The 20,991-nt window shown below is 35.3% G+C and overlaps 1 protein-coding gene across 14 annotated transcripts in view; it reads left to right on the top strand.

The window, feature by feature from the left end:
* Pdlim5 (PDZ and LIM domain 5) overlaps positions 1-20,991 on the top strand; it is a 207,961-nt gene that overhangs the window by 55,434 nt on the left and 131,536 nt on the right. For 13 of the 14 annotated variants that reach the window (XM_013363898.4, XM_005337560.5, XM_013363897.4 and 10 more), the window contains one exon: positions 13,544-13,695. In XM_013363898.4, the coding sequence (XP_013219352.1) occupies positions 13,544-13,695 (152 nt within the window). Of the gene's footprint in view, positions 1-7,016; positions 7,035-13,543; positions 13,696-20,991 lie in introns of those variants that run through there. The other variant, XM_078021904.1, reaches the window with a different exon arrangement.

Here is a 20,991-nt window from a genome sequence, read left to right as displayed (position 1 = left end):
AGGAACATGCTTCAAGTGTGGTCTTCAGGCCTGCAACACTGTTGGGTGAACTTTTTGCCCCCACATTATTTATTGGTTGCATTGTAGTTGTAGATATGTTGGGATTTGTTATTTACATATTTGTACATGCATATAATATAATTTGACTAATATCACCCCCAGCTCTTCCCCCTTCTCTCCCTAGTTATTGGGTAAACTCCTAGTTATTGGGTAAACTTGAAATAAAGTAAATACAGAAATGGGGAGTTAGCATCCAGAAACTTTGGGTAGTTTGACAGAATGATTTTTTTTTATCTACTGTATCTGATAATAAATTTTGGGAGCAGATATTTTATATGGATGATATAAATTTAATTTTCCTAATAATTCATTAAAGTTTACGAAAGAATTGCCAGATGAGAAATTGAAGGGAAAGCTGGTCTTTCAACACAGACAGTTTGGGGAGCCTTAATTTATGAAACATGTGCATGTTGCTTTTCACACACATGAAAAGTGTAAGTAATGTAAAACAGTATTTGAGGGAAAGGGCCATGCCTATTCTTATATCTCTTTTCAGAATTGGGGGTAGTGCCTTATTGGAATGGCCCTTCCTAACTGTTTGTTTATGCTGTGAAGGTTATAGTTTTCAAAACACAAATTTCTGTGTTTTCTTTTTTTAAGCTATGCTTATTTGCAATTAGCCTGTGAAATCATGATTTTGTGCTACCTTAAAAATATTCTACTTTGAGAGTTCATAAGTTTTCTGGATACTAATGGAGCTTTTGTTTTGCAACATCTTTAGTTTGTGGTTGTGAAGGACCTGGATTTTCCCCTCTCTTGTAGAAGTATGCTGGTACATGTGGTTAGGAACCATACTTTGAAAAATTCTGTTCTACGGTTTCATTAAATCATAAGTTCTTAAATTTTTTTGATCAAAGATGCTTTTGAGAGCTTGAGGAAAGTTATAATCCCACTCAATGGAAAATACATGCATGTTTACATACAATTTGCATACAAATTCAGAGGATTCATCTCATGTTTGAACAGATCCTAATGGGGTTAAAAATAAAAGAAAGATACCATCTTTATTTTATTTATTTATTTTCATGTGGTGCTGAGTTTCGAACCCAGTGCCTCACACATGCAAGGCAAGTGCTCTATCACTGAGCTAAAATCCCAGCCCAGACTCAGTTGCTTTTAACCTTTATAGTTTCCTGTTACTACTTACTTTATTATTATTACCATTTCCCTTACTATGGACTTACTAGTCCATAGAGTGAACTATATAGAAATGCTTGAATTATCTATATGTAACAAATTTATTTGATTTTGAGATGTTTGTGGATGTTTTCTTTTTACAAACCATCATACTTTTTACATTTTTGGTAGAATAATATCCACATATTAACATATTTAATCTTAGAGTATAGACACATGGATTAGCTATAAAATGAAAATGTTAAGTAGCATCTCAGTAGTGAATCACAGTTTAAGAAAACATGTTTGTATTTTATTAGGACTTGGTAGAGTAGAATTAGATGGTATTTTTATAAATGATGGGAAATACAGTCTCCTAAAACAATATTAGCAGAAACCCTATGTTTGAACTAGATAGTTCAGTGGCTATGAAAGAAAAGAGGCTTAATCACCTTCTTCTGTTTGGTTTTGTAAGGCATAATGACACATACTTTGAGGTATTTTCCTCATCACCACCATATAAGGTATGTTCTCTAACTTTTGGGTAAAAGTTTGATTACAGTTTGACTCATAAACCAGAAAATAAAGAGTCTACAGTTAAAGTGTTCACATGAGTCAGAATTTTATACATTCACTCACCGAGAGACTCAGTGATTGCTTGTCTTCCTACTATTCTAACATAAAACAGCTAAATCATTTATTTCACAGAGAAAGGTGTTAAATCCACAGTAAATACAAATTTTAACAAAGTATGTTTTATTAGACATCTATAGTATTTCTTTTTGTTGTTGTGATAAGATAATACTTGAGGCTGGGCATTTTATAAAGAAAAAGGTTGAATTAGCTCAAGTTTGGGGGGCTAAAAATTTTAAATTGGGTGACTCCTTTGGATCAGCCTCTGTGCTATTGGCTAGATCCTCATATGGCTAATAGCATAAAGGTGTGAGTATATATGAAAAAAGAGAGATCATGAGGTAAGGGAGGAAGCCAGCGAGTGTAGGCAAGCCAGTTTTGCTCTTTTATAACAATCCACTCTTGTGGAAATTAACTGGTATCTTACAATAAGTACATTAATTCCTTCCAAGGGTAGCGTATCCAAAGACCTAATAACTTCCCACACAGCTCCAGCTCTAAAAGGTTTCACAACTTCCTAACATTGCTACACTGAGTAGTAAGTTTTGGTACATGAATCTTTGGGGAACAAACCATATCCATAGCAACATTCAAATCAGATTGGCATTTTAAATGTATTTTAGTAGCATTTGTAGAGTGTTTGAATTGCCAAAACTATATAATGATAAATAGTTGCAAGACATTAAATAGTTCAAGAATGACATTAAATGCTCACGTAATACTGTAGGGTAAATTAATAAATAAGCCTTGGTGTGAGAGAAAACAAATTTGGATTTAAGAAAGCTTTAATGATACATATGTATATGTAAAATATACATTTTTAAAGCAGCTTTATGAATTTTCTTTTTAGCAAAAACCTCTGGGATTTTATTTATTTGTGATATTTGGTGGTGATAGAATAGCTCCTATCATTTTGCAGGAAAACAAGTTCTGTGTAAGTTCTCTTACAGACATAATACTTATACTTTCTTATTGGTTTTTGCCACAAGTCATTTTTTGATACCCTGGGAGACTGATACCTAGAATCTCTTCAACCACAGGCTCATGAGTCTGAATTCAAATTTTTTATTCTAAAAATAGTACTGGAAAACAGATTGTTAAGCAAAATTAAAGATTGCTCACTCATTAGATTTTTTAAAAAAATATATTTTTTCTTAGTGCTTTCTCTACCTCAAGAAAATTGTTTATCAGGTTGGATATAATTTTTTTAAGCAAATTTCTCCAAAGTTTGTAACAGCACTGTTATAAAAACAATAGCTTTTGTTTTCCCATGGTTTGGTTCCCATGGTTTTTTGACATGGGAAATTTCTGTTAGTGTTTCTTTCTGTAGCTATCATATTTATTGTTCCTTTTTTACATTCACTAAGTCTGATGGCATTCCTGCCATACCCACAGTGTTGGGGTCATGTGTTTCCAAGCATTCCATATTTGTTGAAAATATGCAGAAGTTGAAAACTTGTATTTTGATAATAGCTTATAATATAGGTACATGTCTCCTACTTGTTACCCATAGTACCTTAAAGGATAATTACCAAAGTGAATTTCTTTTGAACTAGTATAAATTGCTTTCTTTAGTAAACATCTGACAATTAAAACGATGTTATGTCTATTTTAGAACTGATTTCTCTGAAATGGACTTGAGCCTACCTATTTTTCAACAAATTATTTCTCTTGCTGTTACCTACTTTCTCAGTTTTGTAACTGCTAGCTTATTTCTAAGGCAAGGCAAATAGAGGTTTCTGTGTGTATGTTGAACATTTCCTATAATTAGGAAGAATAAATTTTATTTATTATTTATTCTAAGACATTGTTGGAGTCATTGAAGTTGCTAAATATTTGTTATGGAAAAGCGGAGGGCAATATAGCATCTGTGTTAGATGATCATTTAAAAGAGGGATTTTAGGGGTTAGACTTATTAAAATGGCGTCTGCTGTAATGGGTCATTATTTTTTAAAGTGAAAAGCTCCATTGATTTGTTTCTGTGATGGAGATGTTCCCAGGAGGTAGTAACTATGGGGAAAGGTTGGTGAAACGGGAATATTTTAAAAATTTCAAGAAGAAATGCTGCTGGAATCACATATTTGTATGGAGGCTAATAAACATTTTGAGAAATTATTATAAATTTTATTTGAGAATAGTAAATTAATAACAAAAATTAATGATACACATAAGTACCATCCTCTTCTTCTGATTCTGTAAGCCTGAACTTTCTCCTCATTTAACAACAGAGATGAGCCTGCTATGGAAAAATGGCTCTAAATTCTACTTGCTAATTATAGCCATGTATGATATTTTTTCAATACAAATAAAAATGTAAAATCTTTTCTATTATTAGTGACCTATATTCTGTTCTGTTAAATATTATTTTGCACTTGTGTTTATGGATGGACGTCCTGTGACAAGGCCTAGATTTGACCTTTTAACACCTGGGCTATCTCATGCTCCTTTCTTCCCTCTGGTCTTTTTTTTTTTTTTTTTTTACCTGCAACTGCCATGATTTTATTCTCTTTTATTGCTGAGTAATATTCCATTGTGTATATATGTCACTTTTTTTTTATCCATTCATCTATTGAAGGGCAACTAGGTTGATTTCACAGTTTAGCTATTGCGAATTGTATTGCTATAAACATTGATGTGGCTGTGTCTCTGTAGAATGCTGTTTTTAAGTCCTTTGGGTATAGACCTAGGAGAGGGATAGCTGGGTCAAATGGTGGTTCCATTCCCAGTTTTCCAAGAAATATCCATATTCCTTTCCATATTGCCTGCACCAATTTGCAGCCCCACCAGCAATGTATGAGTGAGTGTACCTTTTCCCCCACATCCTCGACAACACTTATTGTTATTTGTATTCATAATAGCTGCCATTCTGACTGGAGTGAGATGAAATCTTAGAGTAGTTTTGATTTGCATTTCTCTAATTGATAGATATGATGAACATTTTTTCATATATTTGTTAATTGATTGCATATCACCTTCTGAGAAGTGTCTATTCAGGTCCTTGGCCCATTTGTTGATTGGGTTATTTGTTTTTTTGATGCTTAGCTTTTTGAGTTTTTATATACCCTAGAGATCAGTGCTCTATCTGATGTGTGAGGAGTAAAAATTTGCTCCCAAGATGTAGGCTCTCTATTCACCTCACAAATTGTTTCTTTTGCTGAGAAGAAACTTTTTAGTTTGAATCCATCCCATTTATTGATTCTTGATTTTCATTCTTGCACCAAAGGAGTATTATTAAGTAAGTTGGAGCCTAATCCCACATGATGGAGATTAGGGCCTACTTTTTCTTCTATTAGATGCAGGGTCTCTGGTTTTATTACTAGGTCCTTGATCCATTTTGAGTTGAGTTTTGTGCATGGTGAGAGATAGGGGTTTAATTTCATTTTGTTGCATATGGATTTCCAGTTTTCCTAGCTCCATTTGTTTTTTTTTTTTTTATTGATTGTTCAAAACATTACAGAGCTCAAGACATATCATCTTTCATACATTTGACTCAATTGGGTTTTGAACTCCCCAAATACATAATACAGACTCACTTCTGTTACATACAATCAATCCACAAGCACATGAGAAAATGCTCACCATCTCTAGCAATCAGAGAAATGCAAATCAAAACCACCCTAAGATACCATTTCACTCCTGTAAGATTGGCAGCCATTATGAAGTCAAACAACAATAAGTGTTGGCGAGGATGTGGGGAAAAGGGCACACTTGTTCACTGCTGGTGGGACTGCAAAATGGTGAGGCCAATTTGGAAAGCAGTATGGAGATTCCTGGGAAAGCTGGGAATGGATCCACCATTTGACCCAGCTATTGCCCTTCTTGGACTATTCCCTGAGGACCTTAAAAGAGCACACTATACGGATACGGCCACATCAATGATTATAGCAGCACAATTCACAATAGCTAGACTGTGGAACCAACCTAGATGCCCTTCAATAGATGAGTGGATAAAAAAATTGTGGCAGCTATACACAATGGAGTATTATGCAGCACTAAGAAACGACAAAATCATAGAATTTGCAGGGAAATGGATGGCATTAGAGCAGATTATACTAAGTGAAGCTAGCCAAGCCCTAAAAAACAAATGTCAAATGTCTTCTTTGATATAAAGAGAGCCACTAAGAATAGAACAGGAAGGAAGAGCATGAGGAAAAGACTAACAGTAAACTAAGACGAATGGGGGGAGAGAAAGGAAGAGAGAAGGGAAAACATATGGAAATGGTAGGAGACCTTCCCTCTGGTCTTGATTCCCTATTCTGCCGTCCATACTAATACTCTCCTTTGTTTTCCTGTGTGTCCTTAAGTTTTTTTTTTCTTCCCAGCCTTCCCTGACCTCCAACTCAAGGTTTCTTCAACAGATCCACTTACTGATTCTTATCATTTGACCACTTGGTACAGTGGCAACACCCAATTCTGGGAAGTAGCAACATAAGGTCACCATTCCGTGGGAATGGAATTTGGAAAACCCATACTTGGATTGTGGTGAACACTGATGCTGTGAGTTAAGGCTCGGAATCTGTGGCAGGCTTATGTCTATTGTTAAATGAGGGGGAAGTTTAAGCTTAGAGAGCAAAAGGAAGAGGGTGAGTGAAGGAGGGGATGTTTGGCTATCCTTTAAGAATGGAAGGGGAATGCCTGAAGCAGTTCTGATTGCTCTATATAAAAAGCTGTCTTCTTTGCCCTATAAGTCATCAAAGTGGGCTTCTAGTCCTTATGAATTTGTAGCTTAATAATAAACAAATAGTTGTGAACCTTTGCTGTGCATTTTGTGGTATGTGCTATGTGCCTATGTGTGATATGTGCTCAGCAGCTATATGAGGCATATTGAATTGTAGTCTGCATTTTCAGAGAAATATCTGAAGCTTAGAGAGGTCAAGGAACTTTAGGACATAAAACTGGCAAATTGCACAACATGAATATGAACTCATGTTTTCCTGACTTCAAAGTCTATGCTGACTAATGTAGCAAGTCATTTAACCAGTTTGAAGCTCCATTTCTGGCTCCCTGTAAAACACTAAAACAACCTCATAGTTGTGATAAATGATGGAACCCTCCCCACTCCTCCTCACTGCCCCTAGTCCTTGACGTATTGTTGGTGCTCAGTGAATAATACTAGTTACTTTTTCCAAATTGTTTCTTTCCTCAGGCAGTAAAAGATATGTGAGGGGAGCTACTCCTAAAATGACTAAAGAAAATTTACCCTTGGATAGTTCTGTGAAAATAAGGTGAGCGAAGGTGAAGGCACTGGTACTTTTTCCCCTGGCATTGTTTCCTACTCCCCCAACTCCCTTCCCCTGCTTACTGAAGACTGACTTCCTTTTAAAGAGAAAACTTGTAATCCATAATTATAGAGAAAAGGGTTGAAATGCAGCTATCCCCAGAGGGGAGTTTTACTTTGATTGATATTAGATTCTTTTCTAAGTTGATGGAGAGGCTCAATAAAAATATCATTTTCTCAAAGAGTATATATTGTCCTGTATTACTGTCATTTCAGCATGAGTGCACAGAACCGAACTCAAAGGTAGTTGCAGCTTGTGCACCATGTTTGCTTGCAACTTCAGAGAGACCAGATTTTTTTTAAAGTTATTTTCCATAAACATAACTGGAAGTCCTAGCACACCTGTGATCTACAGAGAATAGTCTCCATGGTGATCAAGGTAGTCTTTTCCAGAGCTACAGTTTGAACATGGAGAATGAATAACAGTTTGAATGTTCATAGAACCCTTCACAAGCTTAGATAGGAGGAAAGAAAGCAATGTTCATGAGTGCTGTTGATCAATATTTGATATTGGAAGAGCAATTTAAGATTTGATATTGGAATAGCAAATAAAGGGAACCATTTAGGGCCCAAAGAGAGTCAAAATAATTCAGACACTATATATAGTTTTTATGTACCATCACATAACCAGGACAAGGCTGCCATCTCCACCAAGGCTGCATGTCTCAGTGTAACAGCACAGACCATGGTGCAGGAGACAGACAGGTTCCTGGGCAAGAGTTTTCCAGAGTATTAGAAATAGGGGACAATGTGTTGTCTCTAAGACCAGAGACATGAGGCTGGGGATTTAGCTCGGTTTCGAAATGCTTGCCTATCCGAGTTACATCCCCAGCACTGTCAAAACTCTCCACTGTCTGTCCCCCGCGCCCCATCTCCACCCCCCCCCCAAAAAAAAAAAACAAGACCAGAGGTGAAGAGGGCCTAGAATATGTGCACATGGCATGGGATGAATATTGGAGAATTTCAGATGACGGGGGCTGAAGTGAGAAAGGTACAGAGGAAAGTGGGCAGAGAGAGAAGGAGGGAAATATTCTATAAACTGTGTGGGACTCGCAACCTCAGGCAAAGAAAGGTAATGCTTTTTAAAGAAGCATACAGATACAATTAAGTCCAAGGAAAATTGGACAGCAGTACTGAAAAATGCATTTAAAGATCAAAGGAGAAGCATTTCTTGTGGTTAGTTTGATTTATACTAATCTTGACCCAGGAGCCTCCTAACACTGCTTCCTTCCTACACATTGTGGAGAAGCATTTCTTGTGGTTAGTTTGATTTATACTAATCTTGACCCAGGAGCCTCCTAACACTGCTTCCTTCCTACACATTGTGCATTTACAAAATCCACACACTTATGTCTACCATATAACATGTACAAGATATACTGCTGACAGGAAGTTAGTACTGCTTCAGACTGACATAAGTTATTCAGACTTGCAAGATCAGTAAAAGATGAGCTATGTAAACAATAAGTGACCTTGGAGTCTTTCCTTGGCTGCTCACAATTCATAATAATGCTGCATACTACCTAATTAAGAGAAAAGAAACATTTGTCTTTCTGATGAGTAAACAGCTTGAGGAAGTTGTTCTGGGGATAAATGAAGCTTATGGGGAGTGTTCAGTGAGCTGTGTGCTCCCCTTTCACAAGTCGTGAATTTATTTTTATGCATCAGGCATTTCCCACTGCATAGTTCAGTCTCTTCATGCCCTTAAATTTAACTCAGGTGAGTAGGAATCCTTGCTAGAGACTAATGAAAATGGTTAGACGTAAGAAAAGACTTCTTAGTGTTGAAAACCAAGATGATTAATATTACTATACTCAAAGAACTGTAAACAAAAAGTTTATGTGGCAGTTAAATCTGTAAAAGATTGTTCAGATGTCAGTGGGCGTTTGTTTCCATTTCCACTAATTGTTTGAATTATACTCTTCCTTATCTTTGTTAGATAAAGTTACCAAGGGAAATTGTGGCACCTTGTTAGAAGTCCTAGAAACCACACATTATCAACTGTCCAAAATAGATTTACTTTGTTTTATGTAACAAAATAAGATTTGACTTTTGACCATACTTAGATCATTTCTACCTGATTTAAGATTCTGATTATCAGATCAGAGCCTATTTTTTCTCCTTGTCCAATGAAGTTAAGAGCATTTTTACTAGAATTTAGTGTATTAAACTGATGGACTTCCTTATTGATTTTTTTTTTTTTTAAAGGGGTAAGGTTCACTATTTGCCCAGACTGGCCTTAACCTCCTGGGCTCAGGTGACCCTCTGGCCACTGCTTCCTGAGTAGGTGAGCTGGGCCTATAGCCATACACAACTATACCCAGCTGATTTTTGTTTCTTACTTAATAAGATCTAATAAAATATTTTTCTAAAAAATTCAATATAATACAATTCAATAAAATATTCAAGGCTCTTTAAGAAGAGCAAACTATGAGCACAATCACTGACCCCCTCCCCTTTTTTTAGTTGTCAATGAACCTTTATTTTATTTTATTTATATGCATTGCTGAGAATTGAACCCACACATGTACCTCACACATTGTACCTCACACATGCTAGGCAGGTACTCTATCACTGCACTACAATCCCAGCCCCATGATCACTGACCTTAATGGAGCTTATTTTGAAATTAGAAACAGATTGATAAAAGATTATAGATGGCTTGTATTTCAGACTTTGGTTTTATTCTATATGGTATGAAGCAGAAGGCATTTGAAATTTTTCTACCCCCATTTTATAAACAGGGCATTGGCATGAATAGAACTTTCTAGTGTTTTTGGTAGTGGGGCCATTGTATGAGGCCAATAACACAATTCAGCAAACTCAGGTGAATTATAAAAAGGTCTATTTTGGTTCACATTCTGGAGATCCAAGGTTGAGGATCCATACCTGGTGATGGCCTTCTTGCTGCAGAGTCCCAAGATGCTGCAGGACCTTATCTAATTGTAATCACCTCCTAGAGGCCCTACCTCCAGACACCATAGTTGAGTTCATTTTCTACCCAATTAATGCCTCACAGTTGGGACTAGATATCAATACATGAACCCTTGGCAGACACACTCAAACCATATCTAAACTTTATCAGCCACCATTCTGGAAATGTGAAGATAGAGGAAAGGAAGAGGAATTTGTAAAGTTTGAAGTTAGAGAAAGTCTTTAGAAAACTCTCATGATGCCAGGTGTGGTGGTGCACGCCTGCACTCCCAGCTACTTAGAAGGCTGAGTCAGGAGGATCACAAGTTCCCAGCCAGCCTGTGCAACCTAATGTAGACCCTATCTCAAAATAAAAAATAAAAAGGGCTAGGGCTATAGGCCAGTGTTAGAGTGCCCCTGGGTTCAATCCTAAGTTCAGGGGAAAAAATAGGAAGAAGAAAAAGAAAACTCTGATGGTAAGCAAGTAGGTAATAGGAAAAATCAGGGTAGGACTAGAAAAGAGGAATGGAAGGCTAAACAAAATTTACTACTTTTGCTAGATATGAGACCCAAGAAAGAGTTAGAGCTATATAGGATTTCTGTGCTCCATGGTCTGAAAATAAGGGTCACAGAACAAAAATAGTCCTAGAAAAATAGATAATTCTGAGAAGTTAGTCTTTAACATGAGATGATAGGATCTCAGTAGTAGACTACTGGAAAAAGAGGTTGAAAAGTTTGGTTATGGCATTGTCTTTGATGTGATTATTTTCTTTTTTTGAAGGGGGGATACCAAGAATTGAACTCAGGGGCAGTTAACCACTGAGCCACACGCCTAGCCCTTTTTTTGTGTTTAGAGACAGGGTCTCACTGAGTTGCTTATTGTCTCACCATTGCTGAGGCTGGTTTTGAACTCAACATCCTCCTGCCTCAGTATCCCTAGCTACTGGGATTATAATTATTTTCTTCCTACATTGTTTGTTACCTTTTTGTTACCCAAGACTGTGAATATTTAAAATGTTTCTGTTTGGTACATTTAGAGCAAATGCCTATAGGCTTTAGTGTTTCTATTTTAAGACTTTTTCATGTGAGATGATAGGGAGGTTAGTTGAGCTGTAGTTGTTTCTGGTGTGTGTGTGTGGTGGGGGGGTCATATGTGTGCACTTGCCCTTCTGGTTCATAAATCTAAGATAAATTATAAAATCTAAGATGAATTATGATGTTTTACTTTTCCTTTTATCAGGACTCCAGATTTTAATTTATTTCATCATTTTAGTATGGAATTTTAGTTGCTTTGTCTCACCAATGAACTCTTTCAGACTTGACTCTTATTTTAGAATTAGCTCACACAGAGACTTCTAAAGCAGGCAGGAACCTTCAAAGACCTTTGAGATCATCTAGGACAGCTCCCATATTTCTCAGAATAGTAATCTGATGTTGAGGTATAGTCAACATTTATTGAGCTATTATCTCATGAAATCATTATAACAGTCTATAATGTATGTGAAATGGCTTTCTTGCAGTCACGTAGAAAATGGTAGCCATAGCTGACTTTTTAGGACTTGTTTTCCTTAAAAATATATTCACAATTTAAATAATTTAATTCTTTGCAGTAGAGAAAGGTAGTCTTTTGTATCAAATCAAATATTTTGAATATTTAAAATAATAAAATACTAATTATAACACTCCACTTATTATTTAATATAGTAAAATCATATAGTCATCTAGTAAAATTCATATATTTTGTGAAGGTCTGTAATGTGCAGAAGAAACACAGTCCTGGTACTTGTCTCCATGGGTCTAGCAATCAATACTATTTTCTTGATTTTTTAGATCTAAATGCTTGTTCTTATGTACTTGGATTGTTCTGCCTTAATGATGATGATGATCTATTTATTTATGGTACTAGGGCAGGTTGAACCCAGGGATATTTTATCACTGAGCTACATCCTTAGCACTTTTTATTTTTTATTTTGAGACAGAGTCTAAGTTACCAAGGGTCTTGCTGAGTTGCTGAGGCTGGTCTTAAACTTGCAGTGCTCCTGCCTCAGCCTTTGGAATTGCTGGGATTACAGGTATGCTCCAATGCACCCAGCTTGATCATTATTTTTAAGAGAAGAATTAGACAGCTAACGTTAGCAAAACCTAGCTGAGCATTATGTGTGTCTTATTTATTGCTTTGCCTCCAGATAATGAAATTATTAAATTAATTTTCAGCACCTAGTTCTTGTTCAGTGAACTGAGGGTTGATTTGTTTTGTGTTGTTTTTATTAGAAAGTAATTTTACTATTTTAATTAGAAAATAATTTTGCTGGGACTGGGGCTAGGGCTGGGGTTGTGGCTGAGTGGTAGTGTGCTTGCCTAGCACTGGGTTCAATCCTCAGCACCACGTAAGAATAAATAAAACAAAGGTATTGTGTTCATCTACAACTAAAAAAAAAAAAATTAAAAGAATTTTGCTGTGTTTCTTAAAATTATTAGAGGTTCTTTTTAGAACTTATACACACACATATAATATATCATAAATGTTAACTCCTTTAATCATTTTTAAGTGTACAGTTTAGTTGCGTTAATTGAATTTATCATAGTGTTGTGCAATCATCACCACTATTTATTTCTAGAACACTTTCATCATCCCAAACAGAAACTTTAGTTTCAAGTACTAGAGGAATACTGGTTACTTCCTTTCCTGGGCTTCATCTCACCTATCTTCTAGATTCAGTGTAATCTGTTTATACTTATTGAATACAGAGTTTGTCATTTGAATTAGAATAGTTTCTTTTGATCTGTATTTTTTCATATTTCTAGGTATCTATGAAAACCACATAATTTTCCCTTTTATTTATACTTGCTGATTTGGAGCAATGAAATATATACACATGAAGTTTGAAAGGAGCTCAAGCTAAATGATATAAATACATAGAAAAAAGATGGGGGATTTAGAACTGTGAAACACAAAGAAGTCTGAAAGTCTCAGATATGAGTTTCCTCCCTCTTCTGCTGAATGCCTGGAGCAGGAAGCACACCCAGTATAAAAGATATTTGGGCCTGTGATCTAAAAGAATTCAGTCCCCAAACACTGGATATGAACTGGACTCAACAGGAAGGACTGTTCAATAGATCCTCCCTCTGTGTTACTCTCTGTGCTCAAACAAAAATACAGCTGTTTAAAGAGTTTTTAAAAATTAGTTCTAAAAGAATATAAAAAGTCCATTCAGATTACATACTTTTTCTTCTGCTAAAATGTGAAGTTTCCTTGACTACTTCTCTTCCTCATTCATATTACTATTACTGTTGCATAATAAAGAAATAGAGAAATTATCAGGAACCTTTCTCAGAAAATTATTTCACTTTTTTATAGAGCAAGAATTTAAGAAATCTGTAAAAATCATTGGGCTTTTACCTGATAAGCAATATAATTTTTTTGTGTTATTTTAAAAGTATATTAACATATGTTTGATATAAGAAAAATATAATTTTTAATCTGCCTTTACTGTTCTTTATTTTTTAAAGATTGATGCTCCTAATGAAATCTGTTTATTACAGCTAAAAGATGGCGGCAAGGCCTTCCAGGCCAATGTAAGAATAGGCGATGTGGTCCTCAGCATTGATGGAATAAGCACCCAAGGAATGACTCATCTTGAGGCCCAGAACAAGATTAAGGGTTGTACCGGCTCTTTGAATATGACTCTGCAAAGGTAAATTGTTTTAAGTTTGGCTCTGAGAGAGAAAATGATACTCAAGAATTTGCGTGTTTCTCTCTCTCTTTCTCTTTCTCTCTCTGAATGTGTGTGTATGTATGATTCATGCTAACTAAAAAGCAGTTTCTATTATCATTGTTTCAGGTAGATAAATAAAAAATGTAGTAACTATTCAGTTGGATAATTGAGCAGTATGAGAATTGCTGAAAGCTCTGAATTATTTCTTCACACAAAGGCATGTATTTGCATATTCATAAAAATTGTGTGTACAGTGTACAGTTTCAGAGAATTCAAGTATTCCTGAAATTTCTTATGAGGGCTAAGAATTCTTAATATAGGGGAAAAAAATTCTTTACCTTAATATTCTGAACAGTATATTAGATGGTATTCCTATTTAATTTAAAATATTTTAAAATTTAAAAATTTTTTAGTTGTCAGTGGACTTTTATTTTATTTATTTATATGTGGTGCTGAGAATGGAACTTAGTGCCTTGCACATGCTAGGCAGGCGCTCTACCACTGAGCCACCACCTAGCCCCTTAGGGGGTATTCTCTTACAGTGCATTTTCCCATGTTTTTCTTCCTGAATACATTTTTTTTTTTGTACTAAGAATTGAGCCCAGAGATGCTGTATCACTGAGATACATCCCACCCCTTTCAATTTTTTTATTTTTTGAAATTTAATTTAATTTTTACCCACATTTTTTATTGGTGCATTATAATTATACATGCTGCTATCAGGGCATTGCTACAGTTTTGTACACATACACAATATAATTTGGCCAATATCACTCCCCAGCACTTTTCCCCTGCTTTTAATTTTTTATTTTGAGATAGGTCTCACTAAGTTCCTGAGGGCCTTGATAAGTTGCTGAATGTGACCTCAAACTTGTGATCCTCCTGCCTCAGCCTTCTGAGTTGCTGGGATTTCAGGTGTGTAACACCTTATCTGGCCACAAATAATTTTTATACACTTGTTTGAAGGCTGGATTTTAAAAAATTATTATTTTTTACATTATTTTGAACTCACTTTTAAAATAGTCATCTTTATATTAGGTATTAGAACATCCCAACATTAGGCCTGCATTGAAATCACCTGTAGTGTATGTTAAAAATACTGATTCCTATGTTGAATCAGAATTTCTGAAGGTAAGCACCAAGAATTACATTTACATTCCACTTGATGCTAATGAATTATAAAGTTAGAATTATTGAAGTGTCCTGGGCTTAGTTTAAAGGAAGCAAGTAAGGGAATGGAGGGAGAGAGGGTGATTGAGTGGTAGCTCAGAACCTTAGGTGTATAAGAAAGGAAGCTTGGTCATAGTTAGGGAGGGTTTTAAACAAGTCTTGTGTTTGATGATAACGAAAAGTGCACTGTATTCTGTCAAAATTGGAAAACACCATCAAGACCCTCCCCAAAATCTCACAGTCTTCCATAAATTATCATGTTTATTGTGAACCTTTAAAAGGATGATGTTTTCCCATTATCTTTGGTTATGGAATCTTTTTTTCTTGGAGCCTCTTGTGGGACTGGGAGTTTTGTGGAATGCACTTTGGAAATGCTTCTCAGTTCTTTGCCACTGCTATCCTAGGTGTCCTAGGATTACTATATAAAGGATTTAAAATGGAGTAAAATATATTTGCTTGTCTGGATGAGTACTAAGTTAGTTGAATAAATTTTTTTTTTTTTTACATTTTGATTCTGACTTAGATCTACTTCAATGTATTATGACTTTCTAACTAGTTCTCTCTTTGGGGTCCTTTTTTTGTGGGTGTTTTTGTTTTTATGGAAGAAATTCCTTCCAGTAGGATTGCTGAATTGATGTTTATATGTATTTTACATTTTGATGAATATCAGCTATGCATTTTAATAGTAAAAATAGTCAATGAGAAAAGTACTCTATTGCAAAAACAATTGTTTCAATATTATCCTTCTGTTCTGTATATTGAGACATGTAATATAAAAATTGTTACTAATTAAAAGAGGTGTTCATTTTTTATTTATAGGCATTTGTACCATGTATGAATCTTGAAAGGGAACCAAGAATGTAAGAAGCTTACTTATCTGAGATATCTCAAAAATAAAACAAATACAAATGATTATGGTCTGTTTCTCACATTCTAAAATTGCATGTGTATATAATTGTATAAGCTCTTTTTTTCTTGGCTGTGTGTCATTTTTTTCATACTAGCCTGCTTGTTTTCACATTGTGCTTCTTATTTTATAACCAGGACCTAGTATCTTATTTTCTATTGAAAACACTCTGGGCCTCATAAGAATAGATGAAAACCAGATGTTACTCTGTTTTTATGCATTTCCAACTTAAGCAGTCTGCTACTGACTCTAATAAAGATTCTTTTAAGCTGCTCAAGTATAAAATCTAACAAATCAAGTTACAAAACCAACTTGTTACCAACATTTGGTAATTCTACATAATCTTATCTTCATTTTTCTAAATACAGATAGTCAGAGACCTAAAATAGGGAGAATTTTAGAGTCCTCTTCTCATTGTAATTCTCTTCATGTTTTTGAACATTTCATGTAAAATAATATCAGCCTTTTTCAATGTTGTCTGTATTTAGCGAAATTCATGGTATATCACTGACAATGTTAACTGAAGAAAGTTTTGCTTTGTAGGGAAGAAATACAACTTTAAAGAGTTATATTTGATTCTTTTCTATACCAAGGCCATATTTTTCTTAAGTTCTTTCTGTTTGTTATAGCCAATATTTCTGAATTTGAGCAGGATCTTATCTGGCCTCCAGTTACTCTTTTATCCCGCCTCTCGCCAATCAGACTGCTCCGAATTCCCCTACAATAGTACTTTCTCTGTGCAGCTCTTTTCTTTATAAATATAGTTTTCCTCATGAATATGTAGTGTCTCCATGACAGACTTGTCTGACTTTGGTTTCCCTAGAGGCAGAACCTTAGATGGGGGTTGCTCTGCAAGTGAAGCATCTTCTTTCAGATGTTGCTTGTTGTTCATAGTGAGCGAGTGACGAAGGATTAAGGAGCAGGAGAAACTGAGATGAACAAAGATGTGATTTCTCATTTGAGAAATCAAATTTCCTCATTTTATCCATCAGGAAACTTGGGAACAAAACTGTACCAAAGAGTTTTTCTTGCCTTGAAGCAAAGGAACTGGGTTATTTACCCCTTCCTTGCATTTGTTAGTTCTTGGCTACCAGCTGTCCTGCAAGAGCGAGAGCGAGAGAGCAAGTACCTGCAAGCCAGCCTACACTGCAGTAGGAGGGGGTTTCTGTTGCTTCTACAAAAAGTTTCTGGTGTGGACCTTTAGCAACAAAGCAAGGATCACCGGGGGCATGAGTATACCACATCCACAGAAAGGTTCCTGAGGATCCAGGCTGGGTGCAAGAGTGTACACTGTGAGCTCTATCCAGACCTAAATGCTGTGCTTAGAAGATGATGGTCTCTGCCTGGATACTGAGTGCTTGTCTATTTTTTTCCAGAAATGTAGGAGGCTGAGGCAGGAGAATTGCAAGTTCAAGGCCAACCTTGGCAACTTAATGACACCCTGTCTCATGGTTTAAAAAATGAAAGGGGCTGGGGATGTAGGTCAGTGATAAGGTACCCATGCCACCAGGTTCAATCCTAGTACAACACAGAAAAAAAATTGTGTTCTCTGTAACCTAATCCCACTCAAGTTGCTCTCTCCATGTCACCACTAATCCTTGTCAAATATCCTCCATTCCATTTAGAATAAGTTTCTCAGCATCTCTCACATGCTCCTATGGCCCTTTGTGAAATTTGCTTCATCTGCAATGCTTACCACCTGTTCGCTGCCCTTGTGTGCCTTTATATCCACAAAACCTATATTAACCCTTGTCTTCTGCCTATCGTCCTCCTACTGCTGCAACTCATTCATGTTTTACCTCTCAGAACTTACATGAAAGAGTTTATGCCATTCATTTCAACATTTAATTATACAATAAGTATAATCAGAAATAACAAGATCCATTCTTTGAGTCATGTACAAATAAACATAATTGGTTAATAGTTATATCCAGTGCTATCTATATTATTAAGTAATTAACTTAATTAATCTTATTTCTCCAAATAGGCTCCTTAAAAGCAAAGACCATGTTTTTTGCTCATTTTTATTTAGCAACATATTGGATAGTTTTGTGCTTTTGATATCTAATGAATAATTATTTGATATATAACCAGCATTATTTGCCAAACATGGAATTGTTTATTTCACAAATATTTATTGAACTTTCAGTATGTTCCAGGTATTATTATAGATTCTGGGAACATAAGACTGAACAAAACAGAAAAAACATAAAACTGAACAAAACAGAAAAAAATCCCTACCCTCATAATACTGACATTTTAGTGAGCAGACAGGCAATAAACAGCAAAGGACAATGTGTTGTATATAATGTAGTGTGCATTACTGGGAACATAAAGCACATAAGGGAGACAGGGAGTGCAGAGGTAGAGAATTGCAATTTGAAATGGAGTGGTGAAGAAAGCCCCAGTGAGGTTGTTGGCTGTCTGGGGCCTGACAGTGCCAAACAGAGAGATAAGCCAGTGCAGTGGCCCATTGGTGCAGAGTGAGTGGATACAGACTAGTAAGAGGTGAGGTCAGAGGGGTAGTATGAAAGGGGCAGAAGTGGAATAGAATTTGTCAGTCACTGCAAGGTTCCAATGTAAGTTTTCTTGGGCCTATGAAAAAATTGTCAGAAGGCTTTGGAAGGTTACAACTGCTTGGCCAGAGCTAGAGCAAGATTTGGAAGAAAATTGACTTCATTATTAGAAATGGAAGCTAGAGGAAGGAGCTGACCAATCCCCCATCCCTAGTTTATTAGTGAATGCACTGCTGAGGCAGGAGAATTGCAAGTTCAAAGCCAACCCTCGAAAATTAATGGGACTCTGTCTCATGATGTAAAAAAATGAAAGGGGCTAGGGATATAGTTCAGTGATAAAGTACCGGTGCCACTGGGTTCGATCATAGTACCACAAAAAACCTAACACTGTAGAAACACATGATGATAGCTGGGTGTGGTGGTGTATACCTGTAGTCTAAGCTACTCAGGAGGCTGAGGCAAGAGGTTCACAAGTTTGAGGTCAGCCTCAGCAACTTAGCAAGCCTCTGTCTCAAAAAAAAAAAAAAAAAAAAAAAAGGAACTAGGGAATGTAGCACAGTGGCAGGACATCCCTAAATTCAATATCCAGAATAAATAAAGAAAGAAAGAGAGGAAGGGAGGAGAGGATGAAGGGGAAGAGAAGGGAGTGGAAGGGGAAGAGACACCTGATGATTACCACTATTAGCAAATTCTTTTCTCCTTGGCCCAAGAATATAAGGGTGGAGAGAACCTAAGAAAGAAAGCCCAATGAAAATTACCAGCCATTTTCTTTTATGAATCTTTTATTAAATATCCATTACTTTTTTTAAAAAACTGTATGTTTTCAAATGTGTCAAACTTAATATCCTAAAATAGGGTGTCTAATGCATATAGAGCTATAGGAGACTTTAATTTGTATTCTATCCTTGAAAAGGATTGGAATTTTTTCCCCCTGCAACTGAAACTAATTCTAGGAGAACTAAAACTAGAATATGAAAAATTTATTAAAATTGTTTTCCTTCTCAGGGAAATTGGTCAAATAGCAGTGTGCTAATTTTTAAATACCAAATCCATTTTGTGTATAATTTTTGATTTAAGTCAAAATAGATCATTTAAAAAATTATATTATTTCAACTAATAAAAGAAGAACATTACATTCAAAAGCTTTGATGTCTAATAACTATTAACTATACTAGAGTTGGCTTCTGTGGATAAGATTTTTAACTACTTTGTTTATTCAATAAACATGTTCTATGTTTATGTACATAGAACAGATAAACTTGCTGTTAACTCACTGATTACTTGGGGAAACCAGCTTCTTGGCCTTAATTTTTTTGTCTAAAAAATGAGGACAGGAATGATTTATAAATTCCCTTTTTGTAGTAAAAATCCTGGTTCTTGTTCTGGTTTTTCAACTGTAAATGGATAAATTCCCTAGAACTTGTTATTAGATCAAACCAACTTCGTTTGCTTATTTTGGCTGAAAGAATCAGGAAATGAGACTTTTTTTGTTGGTGCTGTCTTAAACTATGCCAGGTTAGCACAGTGACTTGTACACTACTCTGCTGACTTTAAGGTGAAAGGTAGGTCAGATAAGATACTCAAGTGGCATTTAATCATCAAAAAAATACTGTGCACTCTTATCCTTATTTTATATTTTTATATTAATTTTGTTGGAATCACAGAACAAACATACAGCTTTTCAAATCTTTCATGTTTTTTACATTATTTATAATAGTATATCTATTGGATCTTTTTTATTGTTTTGTTTTTATTTTGTTCTTCAGACTTCATTTAGTTTGAAACTTGTTATGTCTGGAAATAAAAGATCTAGAACGGTTGAGTTTTGAAAAATATTGATGTACTTACTTTCTTCGTCCTCATTCTCATCCTTCAAACAACAGAAGAATTGTCAGAAATCCAATAGCTACTGCTAATGAATGACAGATTGGAATAATTTAATAAGCACATTGAGTTACAAGAAAAAAGAAAAAGTAGCCATTGTACCAGACTGAAGCTATTAGCCATCTTTTGTTTCATTTTAACAGATTGCTTAATGTCCTATTACTGTTAGCTTTATGGGTTCAACTCCATTTTACTTTCACTATAATAGCACAGAGGCAGGATTTTAGATTTTTTTTTTTTTTTTTTTTTTTAATAATCCTGAAGGTTTTACTCTCTGGGATATTTCAGTTCAGGTGAATTAAAAGACATTTATTTGGATTCTCTTTTTAATAACTAAAGTCTTCTTCATTCTTTTAAAGTTATTTTTTTTCTCTTTGGTATTTTACATGCTTGTCTAATGTCTGTTCTGTGATTTCGATTTTACTTTGTTTTGCTTGCTTATTGCTTTTGATTTTTAATTCTTAGGTTGGAGGATGCTGCCTTTCAGAAGGAGTGAGTCTGACTCTCTCCCCCTCAAACCCACATCATTGAAATTAAAAGTGCTGCTTAGGAGAGGGGATGAGGACAAGCATGTGGATATCTGTTTTGTGCATGGCTTTTCACTTATGTCATTTAATCCTTGTATTATTCCATTGAGGACGGAGTTATTATACCCATTTTTCAGATGAGTACATAATAGTTTAGAGAGTTTATGTGATTTGCCTAACAAAGTCAGTTAGCTTAAAATCTGTGGCTTCTTCACTTTCTTTGCTATAGCAAAGGACTTAGTGAGTAGATTCGTATTTATTATCTATAAAA

The sequence above is a fragment of the Ictidomys tridecemlineatus genome, chromosome 9 (assembly GCF_052094955.1).
Source record: "Ictidomys tridecemlineatus isolate mIctTri1 chromosome 9, mIctTri1.hap1, whole genome shotgun sequence".
In the NCBI taxonomy this organism is placed as follows: domain Eukaryota; kingdom Metazoa; phylum Chordata; class Mammalia; order Rodentia; family Sciuridae; genus Ictidomys; species Ictidomys tridecemlineatus.
Note: the sequence above shows the minus strand (reverse complement) of the source record. Positions and strands in the feature narration are given on the sequence as shown.